Genomic DNA, 20,529 nt, shown 5'->3' on the forward strand with positions numbered 1-20,529 from the left:
ATCAGAGCACATGAGCAATGCTGTGGGTGGTTGTGGGGCCGCTACTGACCGTTTCAACGTTGGTCGGTGGCGTCGAAGAGCGACGCAAACGCGTTGGCATTCGTAGACGAGGGTACCATGCATAAGGCTATCAAAATATAGAGACATGGTAGCCATGATTAGGGGTTTCCAAAAAGTGTGTCCATGATGGAGGATCTCGATGGGGGTCTTGAATCGCACTGGTACCAGATTGGACATGGACGACGTAATAGGGCTGCACTGGCTAGGATGTGCGTGCGCGGGGAGCACGGGAGAGGGCTTCTACAAGGGGAGATTGGCTCCGGTGAAGGGGCAGGACTTGGCCGTCTGGTGGGTTTCTGTGCTGCTCATCACTGCAGGGTATTGCGAATTCACCGCCAGGATAGAGTAACGTAACCAGTGCTTATCAGATGCGGCGGCGCATTGTCACCCGAGGGCCCGGCACTCAACGACGGGACGTGGTTGCATGTTGTGGTGAGAGGTTGTGCACTCCCACTCCTGAAAATAGCGGCTCGGGTACATGGCGGTGAGGTGAATGGTTGCAAGGGGAAGCCTGTCGGGGAGAAGGCGACGACGCGGAGGCTTTGATATCAGGAGAGACGTATACTCGGACGTAGGGCTTGCGCAGCATGTACGTCTAACAACCGTTGCCGGGTAAAGCAGGACAGCGAGCCATTTACAGTACTAAAAGAGGCGGCCGGCTTCCGCCATCGGTAGCGTGTGTCGGCCACGGACAAGTCATTTATTAGTTAGGTGTAGCAGAGGCGATTAGTTGGTCAGGGTGGGCAATTGATCTCTCATCTCATCAGCCCTCTCTACCAAGATCGGCGTCCAGTGGCCCGCCCACACAGCTCGAGGCACAAGGGCAGCGTCACCCCATCATCTTCTTTCCTCATATCTGATGCTCTCTCCTCGGGCGCCCAACCCAACCTGCCCCCCCAACATTCTTCTTTCTTTCTCGTCCATTTATTCACCGTGTCACCAATTACAGCATCCCCGGTGAGCAGGCACCTGTCACTCCTTCAATTTTGTCTGCCGCCGCGGACAGTGCCGTCATTTCGAGGTGAGCGACCAACCCTGCCGTCCCCCATCTGATAACCACTTCCTCTTTATCAGATGGACGCCCATGCCCATGCCCACGCCCACCTCCGCCTGCAGCCATCAGAGGGCTTACAAAAGCAAAACGACGCGAGGGTGCATCAACTCTATCGTCTTCTGGCTGCTGCATTGAACGGCTGCGCATGACAGGATTTTTACAAAGGGCTTGCTAACCATGGCTCCCGCTATTAGTCCCTTTCGTTGCCTCTACAAGACGCCGTCCGCTCCTCCACCACTTTTCATCCCCACCTTTTCGCATGGCCGCCACTTCGCCAACAATGGCGAACGCCATACCCTCGACGTCGACGTCGCACCCGAACGACCCAATTCCCTGCGAACCACGAGAGCTGCCCCAGCTCACGCTGCGCCCAGCACAGTCACAGTCACACCCCGAGCAGACGTCGCCCAAATCCTCGGGTGATTCCATAGTATGGAGCACCAACAGCAGCGACGACTCTGAGGCACCCATGACGCCTGTAACCGAGCCCGACCACGCCGTAGACGAGGTCGTCGACAAGCTGCAGGACCTTCCAGCCGCTGCTGTCAATTTTCCAGGCCAGACGCGACCGAGACGCGCCTCTACCACCTTGATCTCAGACAGCCCCACCGACATCAGACGCATACTGGGCGATGGAGAGACGGCTACAAAGCTCATCAGCCAATGCTGCGGCGGTGGATGCTGCCTACTAAAGACACTGCAGCCAGACACGTCGGCATCCGACTTCGTGCCCGTCGTCATCCCCGATAACGATGCCTTCAGAAGCCTCAACCTGCGCCTGGGCCCTCTTTCCCTCGACAGCCTACTCACGGACACAACCCCACTGCCGCCAGTCAACATGTCCTTCGAGCCTCTTCCGTCCAAGCATGACTCCTACGTCTCCGAGGTGCATAAGATGCCACCCAAGTACGTCCAGCCACATCCGCCATACGACGTCTACTCCGCACCGCTCTACCACGCACGCGAGCTCACCAAGCCCGGCGCCGAGAAGAGGACGATCCACTTCGACGTCGACGTCACTGACTACCCTGATGAGGGAGGTGTCGATTTCAAGGTTGGCGGTGCCGTCGGCGTCTGTCCGCCAAACTCACAGGCGATAGTAGACGAACTCTTCGACATCCTCTGCATTCCCAAGTTCGTTCGTGATAAGCCCGTCACGTTGAAGACGACAACAGGACGATGGCCTACAATCTGGGGAGAGGATCAAGCACGCGAGCTCGTCACAACGCGTCGTGAACTGTTAACCTGGTGTACAGACATCCAGTCCCACCCACCCACCAAGAATCTTCTCCGCGTCATGGCCGAATACTCTGATGCGCCCAACGAGCAGAAGATCCTCACATACCTCTGCTCAGCCCAAGGACAAGCGGCCTTTTGCGACCTCCGTACAACAGCTCACATCACTGTTCCTCAAATGTTGAGTGCGTTCCCCTCATCCAAGCCACCACTACCTGCCCTCCTCTCTGTCCTCACCCAGCTCATGCCACGTTTCTACTCGCTTTCGAACGATCCCCACATCTCGTCGGCACGCCCTGGCCTCCCTGGGAATCGCCGCCTCATCGAGATGGCTGTGACTATTCACGAAACACCCGACTGGCACGCCAATGGCGCCACGCGAACAGGCGTTGGGAGTGGCTTCATGGAACGCATGGCCTCTGCCTTTGTTTCCGCTGAAAACGAAGGCATCGATCCCCGTAGCATCCTCGATCTTCGCATTCCCTTGTTCCGAGGGCTCATGTCCAACCCACTTTCGAAGCAATTCGGTGGCGAGGGCCCAATGGTACTCATCGGTGCTGGTGTTGGTATGGCTCCCTTCCGTGGCTTCATTCTGAACAGGCTCAAGAACGCCAACTGCGCGAACAAGATCTGGCTGATCCAGGGTGTCCGCGATTCCATGCTCGATGAGCTGTACTCTGGCGAGCTCGGTGATCACGAGCGCGAGATCAAGAAGGTCGTACAAAGCCGCAAGGTCAAAGTGGGTGAATCCAACGAGGTCAAATACGTCCAAGATGAAGTGCGCGTTCAGGCTGATATTGTCTGGTTCGTCATCAACGCTCTTGATGGACGCATCTTCGTCTGTGGCTCTAGCAAGGGCATGGGCGAAGGTGTTGAGGAGAGCCTCATTGAAGTCGCCATGGCAAAGGGGAACATCAGCCGATCCCAGGCTGAGGAGTTTTGGGCGAAGAAGCGGGAGGATGGGCAGTACATTGCCGTAAGTCTACCCCTTTCACAAATCAGGGACCGTCGCTAACATGTTCGTAGGAAACTTGGTAGACTCCGCCTTGCGACTCGACCACATGTATATAACTCTTTCCATCTTGTTTCCTTCATCCGCGTATTCCTTATCGTTACCATCATCGCCACGGCGCTGGACAAAAGGCGTCAACTAGACAAAACCTGGGCGGCCATAGTCTTTTGATAGTACCCTTGCGTATCTGGGTTTATATGCACAAGAGCATGGCGTTTAGAATAATGGGAGGTGTTCTGATATTTTGGCATACATTGCGCAGCAGCATTGCGTTCGCTTTAATTAGTCTTGTTTATATACAACTGTTGTAGTTGGTAGCAGAATAGAAACCATATTGGAGAATGATTTGTTCCTTATCTGCACGTTGCACACCTTGCCTAAGATTGATACCTATCTTATGGTGCTATTATCCTAAAAGTTCCGTCGCTCCACTTCCCTAATTCGTTTAAAATCCACTCACCACCAACGATCTTCATCGACACGAGTGGGGACCGCCGCAGTGTAGATCGCCCACGCGAGCGAGGCGCATCCTAGCCAACACCATCAGGCGAAAACCGCCCGGGTGGGTGGGTTTCTCAACTCTATTTGAACGTGTCTAGGTTTGTGCAGCAGTTCAACTACGCTGATCCTTGCGATGTACAAAACTCCACACTAAGCGCCAAGTCCTTTTTTCCAACTAAAGTAACGCTACATAGGATCCTCCGAAAAGAGGTCCCGCAATGCAAGCAAGCACTTGTCCAGCAAACGAGCCCTCTCCCTTTCCACCTTCAGCTGATGTTTGGCGTTTTCCCGATCGAGATCCTTCTGGAAGTCGTCATGCATGGTCTGCACCGACGCATCGATCTCATCAGCCGTGTACATCCACGGATGCCAGAACGCGTCGACTATGCGAAGACAGCAGCTGGGTCGGTACTCGGAATAGTCTAGCCCTGCAGCAGCTATGGACTGGAGGAAAGGCTGAGGGGCGGGAGGTGCCTTGTATCGATAGTACAGAGCGACCTTGCGCAGGCAAGGAAAGAGCTGTTTCTTAGAGCGTGCGACGCTGGTGAGCCAGGCGTCTATCTCAGGTACCCTCGCGTCCGTGAGCACTAGGCTTTCTAGCTTGCTAGGGATTATCTCCTGGCAGGGCTTGCTGACGACGGCGTTCGACGGCAGGATGAGTCTGCGCAGCTCCGGGAAGTACGTGGGTATCCCGCGTGCCTCTGCTACCTGCCATGCATTCGCATTAGTCGAGATGCGGAAGTCGTTTGGCAATTCGAGGACCGTGAGTCGGGAGCTTAACATGTTCATCACGCAGCTTAGGTTCGGGTGATCCCAGTTTGATATCTGGGTGAGGAGAAAGGGGATCTGGAGGCCGTTGATGTCGTCGAGCGCTGGCAGCATGTTGCGGAAGAGAGGGAAGTTGCACAGCGAGGATCCGCCGAGATATAGCTCTTTGAGATGAGGCAGTAAGGCGATGAGGAGGCAGAGCAGAGGGCCGGGGAACGTGAAACTAGTCGCCTTGAGGTCGGCTATCCACCACTCTTGCGTCTCTTTATCGATGGACAGTGTGTGAATCTCGCAGATAGATTGCCACAGCAGGCCCGGCTCAAGCCCAGGGAGAGGTGTTGGCAGCTCCTGCAGGCCTCGCGACTCCCTCGTTTCGATCGTGAGGCTTCTTGTCTTTGTCCGTAGGTTCGGGTAGGTATAGAGACTCTTCAGTAGCATGTGGATCTTGCGCGACTGTAGGATTGGCGCATGGCATAGTGACTCCCGAGCGAGCGGCGCCAACTGCTTGCATGTCAAGGCGAAGCTCAGCAGATCAGCCTGCGGGTCGGGCTGCTTGACGCTTCCGGAAAGGTTGAGAGCGATCTGGAGGAGGATCTCATTGGGGAGTTTCAATAGGGCAAAAGGGCGGGTCGCGTTGGCCATGATGAGAGGCGGAAGTACGGTGATGGAGGACGCGAGGTTAATGATGGGTCTGTGGTAAAGCGTCGACGTGTATTGGCGGTAGTAGTCGATAGTCGTTTGACACTTCCGTTGATTGCTTATGTTCAGCCAGGAAGTACGAAAAGACTCTCTTTTTATCTGCAGGTGAGAGTGACGCCAGAGTTGTCGGATCAGTGAAAGTGGTCACGGGGCCCGCTTGACAGTACGCAGCTATCACCAACCTAATGTCTACAGCGATAGCAGAAAGGCCAAACATTGGAAGATTAAAAGAAGCTTTCATCCATGATTTCTGTGAGTGACCTAGACGTGACTCAGTCGCGACACATGTGCTCAATCGCTCGGCCCATATCATTGCCTAGCCTTGCCCTTGCCCTTCCTCCTGCTCCTACCCCCACCCTTTTCTTCTTCCGTGTCGTTCTGTTCCTCCAATCCATCTTCTCGTGAAGCTCCATCAGCTTCACCTTTCCGTACCTCCCTCGCTGCCGCGACTCCCCTTCTCTTTACCTTTTCCAGCAGCTGGACAATCTCAGCATGCCCTTCTGCTTCCGCCAACTCCGTCACAGTATTCCCGAGCCTATCCTTGATATCCATGTCTGCACCTCTAAGTAGAAGTAGTCGCACGATCTCATAGTGACCTTTCACTGCCGCAATCGCGAGCGCGGTCTTGTCATCCCGGTCGTGGCCATGGCGACTAGAAGGTTGTCGGTCGATATCTGCCTTGATCTCTTTCTCAGACATCTTCTCCAAAAGCACTTCCATGACTGGCGCCCGACCGAGCTCAGCGGCGACGTGGAGTGCAGTGATGCCGAAATGTTGGTAGCGCATTCTCGCACCACGCTCGAGGATTTGCCTCAGGTTTATGAGTGGTAATTCATTGTCGATTTTGTCCTTGTGTAGTAGGACGTTGAGCGCAACACCTTCTTCAACGGATCCACGATTGAACAAGAACTTTGGATGCTGTAAAAATCGACAAAGGGTCTGGTGGTTCGCAAATCGAGTAGCGACCTGAAAGGGTGTTCGGTAATGATCGTCTTCGTAGGCAACATTCCTATCAGACATGAGCCGGTCTACCATTAACGGACACTTGTATGTGAGAGCTAGGTTCAGAGGCTTGACAAGTGTGAGTTTCTGCTTCTCGATGATGCTTCGGATCTTTGGCATGGCCATCAGATCCGCAAGGATAACCTCTTCGTGCTCCTCTGCCGCGAATTCGATGAGCTCTTCGGCGGTAGTTTCGAGGTTTGTGATTGCAAGAAGTGGCGTGAGCAGGTGGCGTTGCCCTGAGTTGATCACGTACATGAGGGAGTCGATTTCGTTCCAAGGAAAACTTCGTGGACTAACGTCTTGAAGGAATTTGATCGTGCAGGAGACAAGGCGTTCGTCTCCGCTAACGACAGCTCTCTGCAAGGCATCGACAATATCAATACGTTGCGGGCCTTGCGGGGTTCTCCTATGCTCAGTTTCAACATATGTCCGAAAAACAAGTCTGGCAAGCTGCAGATTTGAGCCGGCAGCGATAACGCAGTGTGTAAAAGTGACCCCTGTGCCGTTGGATACTAGGAGTTCCGCAATTTCTGCGTGCTTTTGCGAGACAGCGACTGAGAGGGGATCCATGCCCAGACAGTCTTTCATATCTAGGTAATTTACTAGCCGAGGCCAGCGCCCACTGATGACAGCTGTTTGCAGAATCCTATGGAGACCAAATAACGCAACGAGGTGGAGCACGGTGGTATGGTGTTGTCGCCAGGTATCCTGCTGAGAGATGGAAAAATACTCCTGCAGGTATATGATCCACCATTTCTCCAGGTTTGTTGAATTACGACTGAACGTAGCAGTGATGCAGTATAAGAGGCCATTCGTAGCATCTTGCGAAAGCCTCACGTGATCAGCCCAAAACAAGACCGCATATCGTACGTCTGCCGGAAGTTCCATCGAGGTCCCGCGCTCAAGTTCTTCCATATCAATCTGGGAGATCTTTCGGTCGATAACACTCAAGCAGATTTGAGCTAGCTTCTTGTGAATGGCCTGGGCAGCGTTCCTGTTCGGGTTCGAAAATCGAAGCCAGAAGTCCGTGGTGTTGAATTGAAGTCCTTGGGCGCGATCGGTCCGGATAAAAGGCTGACATAGTTGGACGCGCATCTCGATGTCCTCGTATGATTCATTGAAATAGGACTGCAATAGAGCCGTAGTTGGTGGATGTCGATACGCCGCAATTACGTCTAGCGTATGAAGACATGTACCCCTTTTTGTATCCAGATCGCGAAGATAACCATTGATCTTTGTGAGCTTCTGGTTGGGCGTGTCTGACCCACCTGTGTTCTGCTCATTCAGTTCAACCTTTCCAAAGTGACTTGAAGCAATGGCGGAGCGGCTTGTAATCATGACCTTTAGCCTAGGCTCATTTTCCAAACAACCTTCAAATGGGAAAGGTCTCGTTATTAGCTGCTCGATGGTCCTAGCACTATCCGCATCGCATTCGTGCAGCCCATCGATCATGCAATACGTTGTCCCTGCGTCGTCGCCTTTCAACGCAGATCGAAACATGTCCCATAAAGCAGTAGGATTGTATAGGTATTTGGAGCGGCTATCGTACGCACAGAGCCAATCACAGAACTCTGTAGTCAGATCTGGTCGTTGTTGCACCAACTGAAGGAACAAACCCTTCAATATGGCGCTGGCGCTATTGTAGTTCCTGTCCGGGAGATGACAGAAAAAGTAGAGCACTTGGATGTTCGTATCACTTCGTGCGCTGAAGCTTTTGAGTTCGTCAATGATGAACAAAGCTAGCGAGGTCTTGCCGACTTCGGGTCCTCCGGAAACCGAAAGGCGAAGGCCGTGACGGATTTCCTGTAGGGGGACGTGGTCTTCGTGTTCGATCCAAGTCTTGTATGCGGCGACGTCTCGTATCCATTCTTGGCCTGTGTGTCCTCCTCTGGAGGCCTTCAGCAATGTCTCGTATTGCGACTGATCAAAAGGTTCCAGTATCTTCAAGCTGTGCTGTATGCTTGCATGTTCAGATAGATCTAGAGCAGTCAGCTGGTGTTACAACAATGAGCTCAAAGATCGAACCTCGATCGCCAGCAGACGTATTGATCACTGGGTACGGACTGTTTAGACGAAGACTGTTCCTGAGAACCGGCTTGGTCGACATGTTCCAGAGTCCGGTGGGGTGCGGCTTTGCCTGTGGTGAGTAAAGGAAAGTCTAGCCGCTTCACCTTAAGTAGCCTCACATATGGCCTGTGGTGCTGACGATGGCGACCACATGGTGTGAAGGTAGATTGCGATTTGCCTCACACACAAACAGCCAAGCTGTTACCCGCAGACAAAGCTCGAATGAAAAGGGAATCAAGTGTCGGTGAAGTCATCAGTATCACAATATTGTTGGTCACCCTGACCAGTAGGTGTCCGGTATGCGCCTTCACCAGGAGATCAATCTAGATGGACGGAAAAGCCCGCCTCTAGCGAAGTGTTCACGGCTAGAAGAGACGAGAATATACTGTATCCAACTCTGTTGGCGTGACACGCTGTTTCTTGCAATCGGCTTTCCTGGAGCCACAAAGAAGCGGCTCACGTGGGAGCGCGACAGGGTGCTACGGCTTGGAAACTAGAGGCTACACCCATTGCAGTCGGCATAGAATAAGCTTGATGCGGTGTAAAAGGAAAAATAGGAGAACGATGAGACTGAAAGCGAGTGAAGAAACTGATCATGCACAACATGCGACATGTTGAAGTGGTATCGTATCACCTCCGGTACGGTACGTAGCTGCGGAACGCCCCTGGAGGAAGACGCGCTCCGTGGGATTGCTGCTGACGCTTTGTTTTACCGTGTCATGTATGTTATACGAAACAGGTAAATAGGTCTGCTTGTTTACAGGTGCCTAGAAGCGTAGCCGAGGCATCCTTGGAGCAATACCGCGTGTGCTAATTAATAGCCAGGTGGGTGGTGGATGTTGTCGGTGCAGCCTCCCGATTATTGGCCCCAGCCACCTTGGGGAAGGAGCAATTGCATCAGGGCGGCGTCGTCCACCAACGCATTGCAGTGTCCAATCTCACCACGCCAGCGCTTGCTTGCTTTCCTTCTACCTTTACCCTCGCTCATCTTCGTTGCCTACGGGACAATTGCAACTTAAACTTCCTGACGCTCTCTATCTTGCGCATCGCATCGCAAGCCTGCCCCTCACAACTAGCGCCGGCACATCCGGTCCACAACAAACAGGAACCGCAGTTCCCCCCAGCGACGGCGATCCCAAACACTCAATACCATAGCGCCACTCCTACTACTACTGCTGCTGCTTCGCGCGCACTCCGCGACTCCGTCGCTCCCACCAGTAACCACGATGCCTGCAGTACGCGAACCCTTCTACAATGCGATAGCAGCGCAATTAGACAGCCTTGCGCCCCGGGCACAGCCCGTCGCCAAGCGACAACAGATGGTGATACAGCCTGGCATAATACCCACCTACTACAACGTGTCAGGACCACAGCCTGGTACCGTCGTCGGCCTTGTTTTGGGCAGCGTCGCCGGTTTCCTACTTGTAGTCTGGCTGCTCTACACGCTCATCAACGGCAACACCAGGACGGGGACAACAACAGCCATGGCAGGGGAGGAAGAGATTGTAGTGCGCAGACCACGCCGGAATTCACATGGAGGACGGTCGAGAGCGAGTCGTCGCCAGGAAGTGCGCGAAGTCAGTAGGAGTCCAAGGAGGTCTGGTACGCGATCGCAAATCATTGTTGACGAGAGGCGGCCGCCAACGAGGGCGCGGAGCGTCATCGTGGAAGAGCGACACCGAGTACCGGGCGATGATGTGGTCGAGGTGATTGAGGAGCATGACGAATACCGTGCAAGGAGAGGCAGCCGGCGAGGCGGTTATCGGTGATCGGTGAGTACACTCTCCCAACGGGCAGGGCAGCATCATTGTGATGTTGTTACTCTGACTTGATTCTTTCCTGGCCCGCGCTTACACACTCAGTTAAGCGGATACTGAAATCGCGGACACTTCTCTCGATACATTCCACTTCTTTGCCGCCCTATTATTATGAACGCCCCTTTTGGTTGTTCAGCGGTCACATTCGAAATACCCCTTTTCTGCAGTTTCTGTATCCTGGCCCATATATGAAGGTGGCTGCGGGTTTCGCAGTGCTACCATCAAGCAGGATATCTTTTGTGCAATATTGCGGCATCTTCTCAGTATTTAACATTAATCATTGGCATATCAGCATGTAATTCTAGCGAACTAGTACACTAGAGCGCCGGGATCAGAGGCATGCCTGACATTATGGCGTCTGTAGCAAGGCGCGTGGCTTGTGGTAGAGAACGAAGGGGAAGGTCTAGAAGACTGTCACATGTTTTGAACCCTTTCATCTCCACAAGTAAATAGCAAATCTCCACGATCCAAGAGGATTTATTCAACAAAAGGGCTCCGTGTACTACAAATAACGTGATCAACTGGTAGCACTATTGGGACACGAGCCTCCCTGGAAGTTGGTGCTGATGATCATCATCCTCTAAGACACTCCTTTGGCACCTGTTCTGGTTCTCTCTGTTCTATCTTTAACACAACCTACCATAACAACCCTCATCCACTTCTCTATTTATCGCGTCTTCGAGTCTTGCACAAATAAAAGCACCCGCTCTAAAAGAAATGTTTAAAGTTATCGCTAGTCTTGTTATTGGGAGTGGAGGTCTTGCGATGACGTTGCGGTTTGCAGGATAGGTTTGTTGTATCCAATGGTTCGAGTATGATTTGCACGCAACAAGTTAGTCTTCCCTAGACTTGAGTGAAAGATAAAACCACCTTTCTTCTATAACTCACCTCTTTCTCAACGTGAGCAGGCGAATCCACCAATGCACGACTCACAGACGCCAAACGCTCACACTCTTACGCCTATTGCGCTCAAGGCCATGGAGACACCCGAACCTCGATGCCTGCTATTCGAACTGCCCCGCGAGCTGAGGGACCTGATCTACGAATACGCATTGACCGAAGTTGGCGGACTCGTCATAAACGGTATACCCACCTCCAGGCTCGCAGGTGGATCGGGATACTTCCACGCCGGTGACAACAAGGGAGCCAAGCACGACGCCAATCAGCTAAAGTTCGTATGTCGACTATTGCATTCAGAGACAGCCGGCCTAGGACTTCGCTACAACGACGTAACTTTCCACGGCACCCGACACAAAACTGGCGTCGCGCTCTTCCAGCAATTCGTCTTCTACGAATGTTCCAAAATGCACCTCCAACGTATCAAGAAAGTGACCATAACATACCGACACGTATCTTGGGCCCACAAATACCGCGGGCCCCGACTCGAGACTGTCACTAAGCAACTCGGGCTCACACGCCTGTGCACCGACCAGTTTGCAGCCTACTGCCAGGCTAACCCCGCCACGGAAATCAATATACGTGTCGGAAAAGTCTCTCACAAAGTATCATGGGGTGACTGGGTAGTCTTCGTTATGTTATTGCACCATGCAGTAAGGGGAACACTCTCAGACGTTTTGTCGGACAGTATAAATTGGCCGCTAGCATGGTGTGACGGCTTCAGTGGACACTGGTCCAAAAGGTCCTGGTGGCATTCCTCGCAATGTTCGAATTTTCCCCGCCAGCTTTGATGAGGAATATTACGGAATCCTTAAAACTCGGTCAACTTCTACGTCAGCGAGTGGGCCCGAGTAGGCACCGCAGTGCAAGGGATTGTGCGAGGAGGGTTTCTGAAGCGGCCACGGGATGATGGGGAAGAAGGTAGGAAAAGAGAGAGAGAGAGACAGAGAGACGATGTGGGACGAAGTAGGGAATAGCTCGAGGCGAAATGACGATTGGGCTCCTGGCACATGAATACAAGAAGGGAGGTAGGCTAATGGAATTCCCCTAGTTACTAGACCATAAAATCATGTCTCTTGAAAATCACAACTTCAATTTCGCCGAACATAGGATCCGCTAAGCTCTTGGGGGTTAAATGTATCAACCTCCCTCAAGATCCCAACGTTACGCTTGAATTGCCACAACCACTCCGCAGAATCCGCCGGCGTCTGATTCCAAGCGTCATCACCGTCGTACACGATCCATCTGGCCTGATGCTGTATCTCTTCATCAGATGGCACGTGGGAGTTCGGGTTATTCGGAGACTGCAAACAGTGAGGGTATGAAGTCAGCGTGTGTCTCAGCAATTCATATATAGGCACGTACCATGGTCGCCGCTACCCAGCGCCTGAGGTCGCTGTCGAGTGCACGGTAGAAGTTTGTGTCATCTGGTAAATATCCGCTCCGCCGTGTGTCTGTTCCATACTCCGCGATCGCTGTGGATAGCGTAAGAGCTTCTCCGGAAGAGGTGGTTGAAGATTGGTTTGGGTTATGAGCTTTTGTCAAAGGATTAGTTGCATTTGCGATTGATGCCGGGAGCAGAAAGAGCGATGTTGGCGGCCATTGCATATCCCAGCCTAGCCTTGTTGGCAGCTCCGCATCCATGCTATGCCTGCCAATGGTATCGGATACGCCTACTCGTTCTTTGAAGTTGGAAAGCCAGTCCGTGCTTGAGCCGAAAATGCCTTTAACTATCCAGTTTGCGAAGATGTCGGATGGCGTGTGTGATGCTGTCTCCATTCGCCTAACAATATCGCAAGCCTCTTTGTGAATTTTCCCGTCATCAAGTCCTTCGTCTACCAAATGCTGCCCTGTGATGTACGCTTGAAGATGAGCTTCGAGAGGACACTGCTCGAATAGATGATGCTTGCCATTGATCTTGAGGGGCGAATGCCTGCTTTCACTAGCTGTTCTTATCGGTCCAAACCTGGCTTCTCTTGTCAATTCGGGAGAGGACATGATCAAGTCGCGCAGCCATGAAAAGCCTTGGGCCGTTTCCATATTAGATCCTGGAGTTGATTCGGCCGCAAAGATGATGCGGCACGCTTCAAGCTGCATGGCGTCGTTTGTGGGCAACTGCCCAGTTCTATCAAAGTAATTTCTGACGAAGAATTCAATCTCGACTTTGAGTAGCTCATAGGCGTTCGGTGGGGAGCCCCAAGATGGGTCACTAGCCTTCATGGGAATAAGCGTATTTCGCTCGTGGTTGATGAAGTCTATAGCGATCTGGTTAGCCCAGAGCCAATGGTATACCTTTGAACGGCACACATACATGGTGGAACAGCACTCTCAACCATGTTCACTATAGCATCGTCAAAGCCCCAGTCGCCGTGCCAGTCTGCCATCGTGGCACCATCCTTGAAATGTTCAGCGATATGGTCTGTCCTTTCTATCCACGTGCTGATCATAGTTCCACAAAACCCGCATCTTGAATTGATGTTGGGCATAGGAAGCATCCATTTGGCCATTGACCACGCTGCGAACTTGGTGCTGTGGACTAATCGCAGATGTTGGACGAGGTGATCTTTCCGATGGAATGTGCGCTCCGCAAGGCTCCGCTCTTGGCAAGCAGAGTAATGGTGTGCCTCGATGTGGGCATCATCGGGCGCGGCATCACCACAGAAGACGCAGCAGAGCTCCGCTATCTGTTCCTTTGGGGCACGAGGTCCGTGAAGAGAACATACCCACTGCTCTAGGGGTAAATGAAGCGATTTTTCGTGGCGCTGCCAGTCAAACTTGGTCTTGAAGACTTCAGTACAAAAGGTACATTGGTAGGGCATGCTGGGGTTTGCGGTCGGCTCATTCACAATACGTCGACGCCTGTTGGCGCGCTTCCTTCGAGGTGGCCGACGCATTTGGAGCGAAGACTGCGATCCCGAGGAATGGAGGGTCGAGAAATCACTAGACTGCGATGTGCCAGCGCTACTCGCCGACGATCTTGCGTGGGGAGATCGCCACGATTCATAGGGCGTGTAGTCGAGATCGTTTTCGCCTAGAGCAAGGTTCAGTATTAGTATATCAACAACAGTGGATATGAAAGCAACACGTGAACGTACGCGACGACTTGCTCGAACTCGATGCCATTGCACGAGCGATATCATGAACGGCAGCGGGCTCATGTTCAGGTGGTGAATCCACCCAGCGCTGCATAGGATCCTTTGATTGTGAAGCTTGTCTGAATGCTGGTGTACCAGGCCGTGGAATAACGTCAATGGGATTAGTTGAAACATCTCGTACGTGGGGTGATGCAGGCCGAATATACTGCACTTTGCCACGGCGTCGAGCGTTGGCAAACCAGTTGGTGAGCTGCGCTTTGTTTAGGCCGGTCTGATCTTGAAGGAGGTTCATTTCAACATCGTTAGGGTATGGATGGTGCTGATGAACAGCGAGCCAGTTCTGCAGTATACGGATGACATGTCTGGAGAAACGGCTGCCAAGCTTGGGCCGGGTAACTGGAGTGCTGGGGATGAAAGGGGATGAGTCTGCAGTAGAGCTATTTGAGAGACTCTGCAGCGCAAGATCAAGTGTCCAAATGTCATCGGTATTATTAGGTGCAGCTTGGGCCGCTTCCAAAGCCTCCGATAATCCAGCCAAGCCGCCATCGTTCAAGGCGTGATCCGGCCCGAAGAAGTCGTTCTGGGAGGTAGAGAGCAGGGATAGATCCAGGGAGTCCGGAAACCCAGTCGCTGCGGTGTCCATGATGAATGGAGGTTAAGGGCACTGTCGACGACTGTGCATGCCCAGGCGTGAGGATCTGAGTGCCGAACGTTTGTTGCAAGTGGCGCCTGCCACCACGATGACATTTAGTGCCGTACTAACTCATTTAGGGAAGGTCGCATGTCAAGTACGCCTTACCACCCATGTGGGCGGTTCTATTGTTGAGCACTTACCACCTGGGGTAAGGAATGTATGGGGCAAGCAAATTGGCCAAATGGAGAATTATATCAGATCGCGAATGTCTATGTAAGCCTATTGAGTCTGTTTCATTGAGAAACTTGAAGCCGCTGCTATCAACCAGTCAGCATGTCATCTTCCCAGTCAGGGAGTGACTCACTGTCCACTCTCCTGTGGCGACGAACCAGTTTCTGTGGTCGGGATGGAATAATTTGGCTGCTCTTGTCTGTGGGGTTAATTTGAAGAGGGAGAAATGGGCTAAGCGTTGAGATGAGAGAGGCAAGGTGGGTATACGGATTCAGTCATTCAGTCCCGGCAGGTCACGTATCTATATCTTGGTGTTCTGGGTATTGTAACGTGCTGTCCCTGCAGGACGCACAATCACGTCTCCAGCCTGAAGCTCAGTTTCTTGCCCGCCACTGGTGTTATTGTGACCGCACATACTAGTAGGATAGAGGCACCCTCGATATGACCCCAAGTACCATCTTACCCATGCGTGTGATTCTTAGAGAGCGGAAGGGAAGACAGTCTCGATAAAGCAAGACCAGAAGTTCAATCTTCATCAAAGGGAAGGTATATCCTGGGCTAACGAAGAATCAAAGTCCGTTTGCAGTGGCCATAAAATGCGAGAATACCACCGTCACGTGATCAGACCAATAATTGCGAGGTTGGCTGTTCGCCTTGAGCTACATGTGCAAATACTTCTTACACAAGTCGGCTGCGTCAGAGCTGAGAGCGTCGAAGCGATGGCCAAGCACCAGACGGACGGATAAACGGACGTACGGACGTAACAGCGTAGGGAAGGCAGAAAGGGATTAGTTTCGACCACAGACACACATGTGACTCGGAAAGCACAGGAGGCAAAGAAATGACTCTTCTGACTTGTTAGTAACAACCTCGGTCGGCTAATGTCACGTTGTGCAACACGAGCTGCCTATAGAGAGGTGGAAACGAGGGCTGTGTTCTCACGTACTAGGCCCCTAGATTACGTTGTTAGATTACTCGATGCCCGTCTTAGGTGAGACGGTGCCGGTCCATAGTCGGGCGTCGGACAGCGGGAGAGACAGGCACATGATGCCGACAGTGAAGAAGACAGGTCCCAGTGATTTGGCGTGGGGTAGGCGTACGTGGAGCAAGCTGTTGGGGTTAAGGGTTGAGAAGTAATAAGTGTCTTTGTGATGCGCTGGCAAACAGTCGTCGGTTCGGTTCGGTCCCTGAGACTGTGCCCAAGAGACTGTGTGGCTCAGTGGGTCGACGTCAACGTCAGCCATCAGGCTAGGCCCAATGCAGACGACAGGCAGGCCGGGCAGGCAGGCACGCTGATTTCATCACACCTCACATTCATTCATTCATTCACTCTCCCTCTCGCTCTCCCATGGGCCCCCGTCCGCATATCCCACTGCAAATGTACCTGTCGCCCCGACGCCACACCACCGCTGCTTCGACCGCAAACTCCCCGCGCTGCGGCGCCGTCCAACGACCGCCTGCCGCGTGCTGGCCAGGACCGCCTCATCTATTTTGACCGCCCTTGGTCTCGGACCTCGCTGCTATCCAGGCCCTCTCCAAGCCAACTTCCGGCGAATCGCGCACGACATGCCACGAGCGCTCTTGCCCATTGAAGCAAGAGAAGCTCCATCATGACCTCGACTACCCCCGACGACGACGACTATCACTCCATTACCGGCGTGCTGCAGTCCGCAGAGCCCACCACGTCGACGACGCCCACGACACTGCACACCCCAGCACCACCAGAACCCGCGCCCTCCCGTGATATCTCTCCAAACAAGGGCCACCAAGCTCCTGCTGCTACTCCTGCTGCTGCTACTACTGCTGCTGCACCCGAGAGCGAGCCCACTGCATCTATGCGACACCACACGCTGGCTGGGCCACGCTCGCTCAACGCCTCGGGCTCGCCATCGTCAGCAGCCTCGCCGCTCTCTTCGCGAGACGCTTCACCCGCCCGCCCCCACCAGCGCACCGCTGCCCCCACGGGAACTGCCCCCAGGTCTGGCTTCCGTTCACGCAAGAGCAGTACCGACGTGAGCCCTCACAGGCTCCCCAGCCTTGGCGGGTCAGGCACCAAGACTCCTTCCGCCGCCTCTATCAAGCGCGCTCTGTCCTCAACGAGCATACCTGAACTCCCACCAGCCTCGTCCTCAGAAACTACGAGGGCGCCCCGGCCCTTGAAGTCTACTTCCGGCCCCAATTCAGGTGACAACACGCCTCATTGGCCCATCTCGCCTCGTCTTAGGTCCCCGCCGCCTGGGGATGACGGCCGCTCGCGTTCACGCGCAAACTCTCTTCGCTCGCAGCTCAAGAAGCCCGACGCTCAATCTATGCCCGCCATCGTCGTCCAGAGCTCCTCGCCTGCCCCACATTCTCGCTTTCCTGTAAGGGAGGAGGCCGTGGCTAGCGACCCAGACGAGCCTGTGCTGAGCATGAAAGTGTCGTCTCGCGGTGCCAGCGGTGTTGCTCCCAAGCTGGAGACGGTTCAAGAATCAAGCCTGCCTGCTACTCCCGGGTTTGACGGTCTTGAAGTGCAAAGGTTAGCCTCCCCCCCGCAATCGCCCCGCTTTTTGTCATCGCGAACCCACGCGACTGCTAACTATGGAGTGAAAATCCGTGCCAACCCACAGTTTTGCTAATATCTATGTAGTTTTATCCACCCTGCTACAACGCACAGAAGCTCCACCGAAGAGCGAAATGACGTCAGCTCATCCAAAGTCACCGAAGACCTCAGCACCAAGCACAACAACACCATGAACACGGAGAGCGGAAGCGACAGCGCCACCAAGACCGGCAAGACGGCCAAGATGCAGGAACAGCGCGCTTCATCTACACATCGGCCTAAGACCATCTCTGCAAAACCATCGCTATCGTCGCTGTCAAATAGGTCTCGGACGGAGCCACCTTTGCGCAACATGACAGTCGAGACGGAAACCGTCCCTTCAATAGCGCAGGCGACTATCGGCAACCAAGATCGCTCCGCGTCAGGACGCGTCGACGGAAGCTTGCGGCTGAAGCCAAGCAATGAGACAATACGCCCCAAGAAAGAGAGAAAACCCCCGAAGCGAAAAGCACCGTCGATCAATTCGGGTACTGGTAGGTTGCAACACATTTCGTACCATTATTACATCCCGAGCCGGCCAGACCCTGGCTTGCGCTCCAACACTACTCCCTCGCTTGGAAGTCCGATCTCATATCGTTCGTATGATGACCGGCGGTCGATGTTAACCACATCGCCTCCAAGTTTAGAAATGCGTATGCTTTCTACTCAGCGTCCCTCTCTCAACTATTTTTACTCAAACACTAACACAGGCTTTCGCAAAGCTTCATCCAAAGCAGATGTTTTCGAACAGAAGGTAGCCAGCGCAGTTGACCAGGCAAACTCATCCGACTCGGACGCTACCTTCATTTACGAGTCAAACCCGCCCGAACAACCGCATCGCAGTCGACACCACCACTCACGAACACCTAGTATGACATCGATCGCAAGCCTCGCAGATCCCCGACTTGCGATACGCGATGCGCACAAAAATCCCAACAAGAAGAGCAGTATGAAGTTTACGAATCCCTACAATAACCCAAGCATAGACGGCGATTCACTGGATCGTGGCGAAGGTACCATTCGAATTGGGTCAGGTCGAGTAAGCGGAGGCAGCCACCATCACCACATTGGAAGACATGGCCAAGGCCGAGGCACCCTGAATCACCTCGTACTAGACAGCGACTCGTCAATGGCGCAGTCCTCGCGTGCACGCGGCCCGTCGTCAAGACAAGCATCGCAGCCAAACAGTCCTCGTTTTCACACGTTCAGTGTAGCCAATGGCCAGAGCAATGGTATAAAGAAGCATGGAGAGTACTCGACGTACGACGTGGACGCAGAGAACGTTGCCGATGATGAGCGAACACCCTTGATTCCAACAGGCCGAAGCCCACGTGTTCGAACTCCTCGCCAACGAAACAGCACGGCCCTACGCGGGCTGGAACGCCGGCATCGTCACGATAGTGGCTGGTGTCGCCGCTTCGCCGGATGTCTTGTTCTCTCGATATTACTTCTCGTGGTCATCTTCAGCTCCGTTGGATTAGTGTTTGCGACCACTAAGCCTCTAACTAGCGTCATGGTTAGGGACATACAAAATGTCGTTGCAAGCCAGGAAGAGATTATGCTTGACTTGATCGTCAACGCTGTCAATCCCAATATCATTGGTGTCACCGTTTCCGACATGGATGTGTTTATATTCGCAAAGAGCAAACACCTAGGGTCAGACAAATGGTGGCGCGAACATGGGAACGGGCCGCATGATAAGAAAGAGGACTGGCAGCCGATCATAGATGTCCCGACCACCAGTGGGGAAACCGAAGTAGCCACCAATGGTATCGATGAAGGAACTGATCCCATCGAGAGCGAACCGCGTACCATGACACTTGGCCGCATCTTCCACTTCGACTCGCCACTGAACTTTGATGGTTCATTCTTCCAGCGAACTCGTGCCGAGTCTATCGGCGAGATACGACTATTCAAACCCGGCAACAAGACAGAAGCTGGCGGAACGGAACGCTGGGAAGAGGTTCTCCAGCATCCTTTCGAGCTCATCGTCCAAGGCAACTTCAAGTACACATTACCACTCAGCACACGCGAGCACAAAGTCCCTATCACAGCATCCTACTACTATGATCCGGATCTCGAGAAGAAAAAGCTCATCGATATTGAAGCAGAGAAAGTCGAAGAAAATAACATTAAGCTATCACACGCTGTACCATCAACACGACTAGGACGATATGATCGCAGAGCATTACCGCTTCTGAAATCCCAATAGTCCATCATTCCATTATGTACTACAACAGCGCCCGTGCTCGGAGTGGTCAGCCAGCATCCGCGGCCCCGATAACATGCTCAAAAAGAAGACCGATACCCCCATAAACACGAGTTACGACCCTATAGACCTGTTTCAGCCCGGCAAATGCAACCGCGGCTTTTTAGCTTCACAGCTATTACGAATTTCTTTTCCTTTTCAACATCGCCTTGTCACCACTTGGGACAAAAGGCTAGCCCCTGATCATCTGAGCCAGTAAATTGCCTAGCGATTCAGCGACATGCAGCGACGGTGTTTGTATCACGATAGTCTGAGTTTAATCTTTGGGATTTTGCCTCCGTCCCCCTGTTTAGGTTCTTATTTGACGGTTGGAGGTGGACTTTCTAATGTCCAATCACACTCTTTTTGGCATCTCTCTTCTATATAGCAATATTTAGGGCTATGTTTCTCGAGGGCTGAATGCTTCAGAAGAAGAAGCATCGCAAGCGTTTAGCGGGTTGCATCGCAAGTGGATCAGAATGGAAGAGTGTTAAAGATCAGACTAGTTTTGTCAGTGTCTCTGTAAGGATATACCCAGCGATCAAAGCTCTAGTGAATGAAGATTAGTGCATGGCATGACATTTCCCTTGCAATCTTATCAAATCCATCGTGATGAATACGTCC

The 20,529-nt window shown here is 53.0% G+C and overlaps 7 protein-coding genes across 7 annotated transcripts; 4 read left to right on the forward strand and 3 right to left on the reverse strand.

The window, feature by feature from the left end:
- Window positions 1-1,394: 1,394 nt before the first annotated feature.
- K460DRAFT_353582 (uncharacterized protein) lies at window positions 1,395-3,388 on the forward strand (the record flags this gene model as incomplete). The annotated part of the gene is made up of 2 exons (XM_040931726.1): window positions 1,395-3,326; window positions 3,377-3,388. 2 exons carry the CDS (start codon window positions 1,395-1,397, stop codon window positions 3,386-3,388), a joined length of 1,944 nt encoding a protein of 647 aa, XP_040791184.1.
- Window positions 3,389-3,895: 507 nt separating this feature from the next.
- Window positions 3,896-5,527, reverse strand: K460DRAFT_364617 (uncharacterized protein). The gene has a single exon (XM_040933035.1). It carries the CDS (start codon window positions 5,271-5,273, stop codon window positions 4,050-4,052), a length of 1,224 nt encoding a protein of 407 aa, XP_040791185.1. The 5' UTR covers window positions 5,274-5,527; the 3' UTR covers window positions 3,896-4,049.
- A 45-nt stretch (window positions 5,528-5,572) lies between these two features.
- K460DRAFT_415160 (ankyrin) lies at window positions 5,573-8,442 on the reverse strand (the record flags this gene model as incomplete). The annotated part of the gene is made up of 2 exons (XM_040937722.1): window positions 5,573-8,314; window positions 8,361-8,442. The coding sequence occupies 2 exons, from the start codon at window positions 8,440-8,442 to the stop codon at window positions 5,640-5,642; spliced, it is 2,757 nt and encodes a 918-aa protein (XP_040791186.1). The 3' UTR covers window positions 5,573-5,639.
- Window positions 8,443-9,664: 1,222 nt separating this feature from the next.
- K460DRAFT_266142 (uncharacterized protein) lies at window positions 9,665-10,156 on the forward strand (the record flags this gene model as incomplete). Its single annotated transcript, XM_040927504.1, has 1 exon — window positions 9,665-10,156. A coding segment is annotated over one exon (492 nt), but the record flags the coding sequence as incomplete, so codon positions are not given.
- A 983-nt stretch (window positions 10,157-11,139) lies between these two features.
- K460DRAFT_427813 (uncharacterized protein) lies at window positions 11,140-12,426 on the forward strand (the record flags this gene model as incomplete). The annotated part of the gene is made up of 2 exons (XM_040938278.1): window positions 11,140-11,769; window positions 11,822-12,426. 2 exons carry the CDS (start codon window positions 11,140-11,142, stop codon window positions 11,969-11,971), a joined length of 780 nt encoding a protein of 259 aa, XP_040791188.1. The 3' UTR covers window positions 11,972-12,426.
- K460DRAFT_309155 (uncharacterized protein) lies at window positions 11,998-14,912 on the reverse strand. The gene is made up of 4 exons (XM_040930121.1): window positions 14,212-14,912; window positions 13,428-14,147; window positions 12,482-13,371; window positions 11,998-12,420 (listed from the first exon to the last, which is right to left on the reverse strand). Exons 1-4 carry the CDS (start codon window positions 14,852-14,854, stop codon window positions 12,208-12,210), a joined length of 2,466 nt encoding a protein of 821 aa, XP_040791189.1. The 5' UTR covers window positions 14,855-14,912; the 3' UTR covers window positions 11,998-12,207.
- Window positions 14,913-16,262: 1,350 nt separating this feature from the next.
- Window positions 16,263-20,207, forward strand: K460DRAFT_78535 (uncharacterized protein). Its single transcript, XM_040938681.1, has 3 exons — window positions 16,263-17,594; window positions 17,706-18,151; window positions 18,368-20,207. The coding sequence occupies exons 1-3, from the start codon at window positions 16,687-16,689 to the stop codon at window positions 19,867-19,869; spliced, it is 2,856 nt and encodes a 951-aa protein (XP_040791190.1). The 5' UTR covers window positions 16,263-16,686; the 3' UTR covers window positions 19,870-20,207.
- The last annotated feature ends 322 nt before the right edge of the window (window positions 20,208-20,529 follow it).

This window comes from Cucurbitaria berberidis (genome assembly GCF_010015615.1).
Source record: "Cucurbitaria berberidis CBS 394.84 unplaced genomic scaffold K460scaffold_2, whole genome shotgun sequence".
NCBI lineage: Eukaryota > Fungi > Ascomycota > Dothideomycetes > Pleosporales > Cucurbitariaceae > Cucurbitaria > Cucurbitaria berberidis.

Bases quoted from the DNA above. Each gene is read 5' to 3' on its own strand.
- K460DRAFT_364617 (XM_040933035.1), bottom strand. From the start codon at position 5,273: ATGGCCAACGCGACCCGCCCTTTTGCCCTATTGAAACTCCCCAATGAG.
- K460DRAFT_309155 (XM_040930121.1), bottom strand. From the start codon at position 14,854: ATGGACACCGCAGCGACTGGGTTTCCGGACTCCCTGGATCTATCCCTG. The intron at 13,372-13,427 runs GTATGTGTGCCG...AGATCGCTATAG, and splicing joins TGAGAGTGCTGTTCCACCAT to ACTTCATCAACCACGAGCGA. The intron at 12,421-12,481 runs GTACGTGCCTAT...CACTGTTTGCAG, and splicing joins GCTGGGTAGCGGCGACCATG to TCTCCGAATAACCCGAACTC.
- K460DRAFT_78535 (XM_040938681.1), top strand. From the start codon at position 16,687: ATGACCTCGACTACCCCCGACGACGACGACTATCACTCCATTACCGGC. The intron at 17,595-17,705 runs GTTAGCCTCCCC...ATATCTATGTAG, and splicing joins GACGGTCTTGAAGTGCAAAG to TTTTATCCACCCTGCTACAA. The intron at 18,152-18,367 runs GTAGGTTGCAAC...ACACTAACACAG, and splicing joins GTCGATCAATTCGGGTACTG to GCTTTCGCAAAGCTTCATCC.